Source organism: Epinephelus moara, chromosome 16, assembly GCF_006386435.1.
Source record: "Epinephelus moara isolate mb chromosome 16, YSFRI_EMoa_1.0, whole genome shotgun sequence".
Lineage (NCBI taxonomy): Eukaryota > Metazoa > Chordata > Actinopteri > Perciformes > Serranidae > Epinephelus > Epinephelus moara.
In genome coordinates this window covers 45,381,982-45,389,471 of record NC_065521.1, presented here as the reverse complement: position 1 = coordinate 45,389,471, position 7,490 = coordinate 45,381,982, and the positions used below count along the sequence as shown (strand labels likewise).

Sequence of the window (7,490 nt, the reverse complement as noted above, 5' to 3'; positions counted from 1 at the left end):
GCAGTCAGAGCTACAGGCTACAGTGAGGCTAAAAACAGAGTTCAAATGACGTTTTTCGAAACAACTTTTTATGTCGGGGCTGCAGCACACTTGGATCACTACAGATGAGCAGTATGGAGATATTTTGTGGTTTCAATTTTGTGTTCTTGGACGGTAGTCTGGGGCGCCGTCAGCCATTAGGTGTGCTTGCCGCTCCCCCCGCCGATCTCTTCAAGGGATGTGAGGACTCTAAAACTTTACCTGAGCCTCCATCGGCATATGGGTGAGTAGATAATGGCTGAATTTTCATTTTTGGGTGCACTATCCCTTTCAGCTCACCAAGTAAACTTCCACTCATCTCGCCTCTCCACCACACTTACCTGCCAGCAAATCATCTGTCCACACATCTTCTGCTCTTGTTAGTCGACCACACCCACCTCATCAAGCCAAGTCTGCTCACCTGTGCCTCATTACCTCCTGCCACTATAAAGACCCCAGCTTCACAGACTCTCTTTGTTCTTTGTCATTCAATGCAAGACTTTTAAGCGTGTGCTCCTGGTCTGCTTCCTTGTTGCCGACCTCACCTGTCTCTCGGCTCTCCTGCTTCGTCTGCTCCCTGGTAAACCACTCAGCCTTATGTCCCTGACCAAGAGCTCTGTTTCCGCCTTCACGATTTGTGTTCATCCGTTTCCTGTGGCTGAGTAGAGGGACTACCAGTCAGCTCTACGTTATGAGTTTACCTGTTCTGCTGCATGTGATTTCCTGTGCTGTGGAATACCTCGCTGTGTGGCTGCACATTCTGCCTCTGTGTCCACGCTGCAGGATCCACTAATTGCCACCGCTGGCTCCTCGACTCCTCACCAAGTCTGACCTACCTACAGCAGGCTCCTCAAAGGTGTGTTAGCTTCAGTCACATGTGTTCATCTAGAATCAGACCCTCTGCTCACCTGACATCACCTCCCGTCTTCTCCGTCACGGTACCACTGCACACGTTTGAACTGTTTGCTGTTTGTGTGCATCCAGCAGAAGCCACTGACTCACCAGCTCTGCTTTGGCGTGCCACATCAAGTACTTTGGACTTAACCTGTGTCTTGGAAGGTTCTGAGCCATGATACTCACTCTCACTGTTGTTTCACCTGCCCGCTCCTTCTGTGTTTGACAAGCGATATATTAAAGATCATTACAAACTGTCTGATCTGCCTTTGATCCTGCAATTGGGTTCCTACCACATGCGTGACATGCACATGAGCACACTGCAGAGACTACAGCTGATGATCAACCAGCACGTACATTCTGCTCCTGCCGAGAGGAAATAACTCTCCACAGCAGCAGATGGCAGTCGTTTGTAAACATCATTCAAAAAGGGAAACAGGAAGAGCGTCTTGATGCTAGTTAGCCAGTTAGCACATTAACAACACAATCTGAGCATATATACCGTGCGCCAGTGAACAATAACACAAACCATCAGGAAATGTTTCTGTTAAAGAGAAAAATAATCTGTCCTGATGGAACAAGTTTGTTTTGGTCTCACTCCCTCTGGACTTAAACGCTTTGTTTACTCAACTCACTGACGTTTCTCTTCTTGTGCGCTGAGCTGAACTGACAATCAGAGGGATTTTATTCACCAACTGGCTCCACCATTGCTGACACAGATTCAACATGCTGAATTGACCAAAAAAAAAAAAAAGACAATGGAGGTAGACAAGGGCCAACGTTGCGGAGCTTGATGTGTCAGGGCCTTCAGATGATCTGACCAGCACTTTATTAACTTAAAATTGGTTCCCTCAGGGGTCACCTGAGGTCAGCAGGTATCAGCCTCTGTGTCCCTGTTCTGGTTTCTGTCTAATCTTCTGATCTCTTTGAACCAAACATGGAGTTCGTCAACCTCCTCAGTGAGAACACACTTCTGGTGAACAGATTAAATATTCAGATGACAGAGAAGATGAAGATTCATGAGGAGAGGGAGACAGGCAGTCAGACAGACCGGTTTCATGGCGTGCAGCTCCGGCTCTTAGAGATGAAATCCTCTCAGTCTTCCAGCTGCTGCAGCTTCTCACCTTTATAAAATATGGATTTGATGTCTCACAGAATGAAGCTGCTGCAGTTTGTTGTGCTGCTCTGAAAACAGTTTCTTTCTGTCATGGTGGACTTCAAACTGACTGAAGACTCAGTCATCAGGTCAGTCGGTCCTCCAGTAACTCCTTAGGTCAGCTCCATCTGATGGACAGGATATTCAGTGTCCTCATGTTAGACAGAGAAGACAGATGTTTGAAAGAGGAGTAAAGGAGCACATCTATGTCACACTACAACAGGAGGTCAACTACACCACTGATTAGACGCTAAAGCTTTGTCTCCACCGAGCAGTCCAGTCCAGTTCAGTCCAGTCCAGTCCAGTCCAGTCCAGTCCAGTCCAGTCCAGTCCAGTCCAGTTCAGTTCAGTTCAGTTCAGTTCAGTATTCATTAGAAAGGTTATTTTTCCATTTCCATTGTGAAAAGTTGTGGATGTACTGACAGAAAGTCTCCATTTTTCATCACCCCTCTGTTGGGGTACCTAGCCAACCTAGTCTCACTCCAAATTCGTCAAGCACCAGCACATAGGCAGTGACTTCCAGTGTCAGACACTGACAAAAAAAGCTGTACTTTAATGTCAGCATGATACCCGCCGGTCGCTGTTATCGTGTAATGGTACCCAGTGGCATCAGGGGAAATGTGGCAGGCCAACAGTATGAGTTAAGGGGGTGAAAGTCCAAGTAGGACGGGGGGAGGGGTGGTGGATGGGTCCAACAACCCCGGACTCTCACCCAGGAGGCTGGTGTTCACTTCCTGTAAGATTGTAAAGCCAAACCCTGTTCTTTTTTCCTAAACCCAACCACGTGCTCTTGTTACCTAAACTCAGCCACATGTGTACGTTAGCCAAATGTAACCACATGCGTTTGGCCAGCTGATTTGGCCCAATTCTGGGGCGTCATTCATGCCGAGTGTCAGCTGAGTTGGACAACGCGATGTGGCCTAGCTAATTTCATCCGGCATGCCGAGTTCAGGCCAATACTGGGCCAGGTCATTTTTGATAACGGCCCAGTAATGGCAGTGTCGGCCGTTGGAATTGGGCCAGCTCATTTTGCCAGATTCTGGGGTGTCATTTATGCCAAGTCTCAGCCGAGTTGGGCAACTGGATGTGGCCCAGCTAATTTAATCTGGCATGCTGAGTTTGGGCTGATGCTGGGCCAGGTCATTTTGACTACCTGGGAACCTCCACGAGACTTTGAAGAATCAACCTAGACAGACCCGCAGTGTCCAGAGCCTTCAACATCTCATGCTGAATCTCATACAAACCTGGTGCCTTGTTACCGCAGAGCCTCATACTAATTCAGAATCCTCTGCCAGGGATAAAGGTAAGGCTTTCCACAAGACTTCCAGATCTACTCCTTCCATGGAGGATGCATTAGTCAGGTTTAGGAGTTCCTAAAAGAGCTATTTCCCGAGTTAGCCCCAATCATCAGTTCTCCTCCCTGCTCCCTACAGCCTGGGGAATGATGGAGCCAGTCATCTGATGGAGCCAAGACTTTCAACTAAAACCTTGACACCAACAAAAGTCCTTGTCCCTGAACTCCTACATCACTTTGGCAACCACAGAAGCTGCAATCCATCTGGCCTACAAATGCTGCTTCAGGAGTCCTCTGGGCCAATCAGCCTGAAAAGACTTCATCAGCTTCATGGCCTCCTTCACCGCCAGCTTTCACCAGCAGGTTCTGAAGGGCTTTCACAACATGTAACCACAACTGTGTGAATGCAGGTCCCCAGCCTTCCTTAAGGTGCAAGAGACAGTCCTCTGGATTGAGTTTAAGGCCTCAGTCAGATGTTTCCCTTCAAACAAAGAACCATCTGGTTCTCTGAATACAGCAGTTCCAGCAAAGAGTCCAGACCTGGTTCTGTGTGTAGAGCCAAGTCCAACTATATCTAGTTGGTATGAGTCCACCTTCTGCAGTAACTCTGGCTGCCAGATGCTCACAGGTGAGGTCCAGTCTGTCTTCCAGGTGAGGTGCTGCAGATCTGATGTTGTAATGTTGCTTTGATGGAGATTTATATTTTCAGTGTGTGTTCTTACCGTTGAAGTTGACAGCTCTGATGTAGTCGAGAAACAGGCGTCCCTCCACAGGGTCCATGTTGCTGCAGACTCCAGGGCTGCTGGGACACAGATCCAGGTGCATGCTGTGTAGAGCATAAGCGACGGCGTAAACTGCATCGATCACAAACTGAACCTTCCCCTCCTGCTCGTAGGATGAGTCCCGGCCAATCCTCTCCTCACCTGTAGGGACAGACACATGGTCACATGACATGGGGGGCTGTTTGTGTTGATTGAAAGGTGTTTCACCACCAGGTAGACCCCACCCCCTCAGTTGTGCGTACCTGTACATTTCTTCTTGTCAGGGTCCAGTTTGATCCCAGGTCGGGTCAGTTTACACCTGAAGTCGTCCTCCCAGAACTCATTGAACCAGATGTTCCTGCGGTTGTTCTCCAGGGAACGAGACATGAAGTACTGATCGAAGCCTGTTCAACACACATACATACACACACACACACACACGCACACACACACACACACACACACACAAATGTTATGTAACTTATATTAAGTTATGCATGCTATGTTATGTTTGTTATGTCATGTCATGTTATATTACGTCATGTCATGTCATGTATGTTATGTTATATCATGTTATGTATGTTATGTTATCTTATGTCAGGTTATGTCATGTCATGCCATGTATGTCATGTATGTGATGCCATGTCATGTCATTTATGTTATGCCATGTTAATGTCATGTCATGTGACAGATGTTATGCTATGTTATATCACGTTATGTTGTTTTGTACGTTATGTTATCTTATGTCAGGTTATGTCATGTCATGTATGTTATGTATGTTATGCCATGTTAATGTCATGTCATGTCACATATGTTATGTTATATGTTTTGTATGGTATGCCGTGTGTCATGTCATGTCATGTCATGTCATGTATGTTATGTATGTTATGCCATGTCTTGTCTTGTCATGTCATGTCATGTCATGTCATGTCATGTCATGTCATGTCATGTTATGTTACGTCATGTTATGTTTTGTATGTTGTTATGTAAGTGTGATGGTAATGGTTTTTATTTTTACCGTCTATTGAAGCCCGTTTGGGCAGAATGGTCACGGCGCCCTCGGCGACGTCCTCCAGCTCTGCGATTGGTGAGCTCTTTGCTCCCCAGCTGTCCGACCCCACAAACAAGAAGTGACCGGTCATATTAGCACGCTTTGCCGCCTCGAGGACACGCCTACCAGGAGGACAGGGGAGTGGTCAGAGTGGAGTCATGTGACCACAGTTTGTGAACGTGATCGGTTTGTTTTGTTGTTGTTTATATGAACTGATGTTGTTTGTGATTTTACTTGATGTCATCTTCGTTGGCGAAGATGATCACTCCTCTGGCGTTACTCGTCTCCATCAGACGTTTGATGATCTTGTCAAATTCTCCGGCTGTTGGCTCGCGAGGAATCTTTACCGACTGAGCAATACACACCCCACCTGACAGACAGACAGACAGACAGACAGACAGACAGACAAATAGACAGGTACACAGAGAGACAGACAGAATCAGCGTGAGGGAGGGAGACAGTGTAATGTTCGCCATCTTTTCCAGCTGTTGTGAGTTTTTGATGGTGTCTGATCTCAGATGCACTCTGGGAGTGGAAAGGGATTTAAGTGTAATGAACATTTGCCTGATAACAACACACCACCTGCCATCTGTTGTAAATTTTAAATTCTACCTAAAACCTAAAGTTGACATTTTAAAACTTTAAATCAGTTCTGAATGTTTTCAGGAGGCTGACGTGACACTGACAGAATTACAAATGTTGTTTACTTCCAAACTTTACATTTCCAGAAAAAAAGCATACTTTTTTACATTATTACAAAAGGTATTACATCATCTGTAAAAATGTTATTATGATATCAGTGAGGACATTTTACTTTATTATTGGTAGAGTTATAGCATTATTGGGTTTTATTACATTTTTAATGAGGCTGAATGTAAATATGATGACATTTTCAGACATGGTTACATTTTGGGGTGCCGCAGTGTATGAACTGTTTCCTGTGGGAGGTGTGACAGAAGCTTTGTGGATAAAAGCAGAAAGAGACTGAGTGAATAAATGATGATGAACATGAGGAGCTGAAAACATGATGAGGAGACTGTACCCTTCCTCACATAAATACATGAAACAGACTGAAATGTGACGCCCAAGCTCCCTATTTTCCAGGAAATCCAACGTTCAACTTTTGGAATACAGCAACGTGCACCACATGTCATGTGATGAGGAACAACCAATCACAGCCTTTGTTCTGTAAATATCAGTCTGAGGTAAATATTGAAGAGAGGTTGATCATTTTAGTGCAGAGCTTTAGAAAGGTTTACATCTGTCCCACAGACAATATTTTGATTATTATATATGATTATTATTTTCAATCATGATTAATCGCTGAATTCCAGTATTTTGCATTTCAGAACCGTAGAAGTTTGAAGTGTTTGAAGTCATTCACTGTCCAGTGATCTGTGGTTAATGTGACAGCATTTGCACTTTTCCGTTCCAGTTTACTGTCTTTCTCTGATTCGTAAAGGTCCTGTATGTGTCAAACTATTGTTCCCCCCTAACGGTACGACATATAACTGGTCACAACATGTCAACCTGAGGATGTCCCCTTAATATATGATATACTTGTGCAGTGTTGTGTCTGTGTCACTCTGCAGTTACACCCTCAAAATAGTAGTCGGCGACAGGGTTTCTGTGAAGTGCTGTAAAGTTTAGTTGATTCAAAACACACATTAAACACACATTAAACACACATTAAACATGGCGTAACAGAGATCATTTCAAACACAAGTACACAAATCAGCTTCACTATAACTCGCAGCATTCACAGACAAACACTTGTCTTTATCTGGACACATTTTCCCCACAAATACAACATGCTAGCGTTATTAGCACAAACCTATGCCATTTTACATTGTATAAATTAGCCTAGCAGCTAGCAGAGTTTTCTAGGAAGAATCACACATAGGACTTAGTTTCATCCACGGGTCTGTGACGTTTTGTTCACTCCAAAATAGTGCTGTGCCGCCTTCGACAATGCGATTTCCTGCTGACATAAGTCTGATTAGCTGCACCTGTTGGCTCAGCTCGTAGGTGTAGCTCAAACTTGAAGTACTTCGGTGATATTTTAATTCCATTTGACTCAAGGTGCAGATTACTTTCGAGTAAGCAACTGAACTGTCTGGGAGGTTTTTTTTTAAGTAGAAGGAGCCATTCAAAAGTGCAGTGGTGCATTAAAGAGACAAAGTAAGGGTGCTTCGAAGATGACATACCCAAATTAAAATGACTGTAGCTTCTGAACCGCTCTGACTACATGCATGCATGAGGTCTTGCCAGAAAGAAAACTCCCTGAAGTTTCTTGTGAAAGTGTCAGAAACACTC

At 44.9% G+C, this 7,490-nt stretch overlaps 1 protein-coding gene across 1 annotated transcript in view; it reads right to left on the bottom strand.

Annotated features, from left to right (window-relative positions):
- grm6a (glutamate receptor, metabotropic 6a) overlaps positions 1 to 7,490 on the bottom strand; it is a 32,284-nt gene that overhangs the window by 11,323 nt on the left and 13,471 nt on the right. Inside the window, exons 4-7 of the mRNA XM_050065020.1 lie at positions 5,409 to 5,544; positions 5,142 to 5,296; positions 4,387 to 4,527; positions 4,085 to 4,285 (exon numbers count right to left, since the gene is read on the bottom strand). Of these exons, the coding sequence (XP_049920977.1) occupies positions 4,085 to 4,285; positions 4,387 to 4,527; positions 5,142 to 5,296; positions 5,409 to 5,544 (633 nt within the window). The remainder of the gene's footprint in view (positions 1 to 4,084; positions 4,286 to 4,386; positions 4,528 to 5,141; positions 5,297 to 5,408; positions 5,545 to 7,490) is intronic.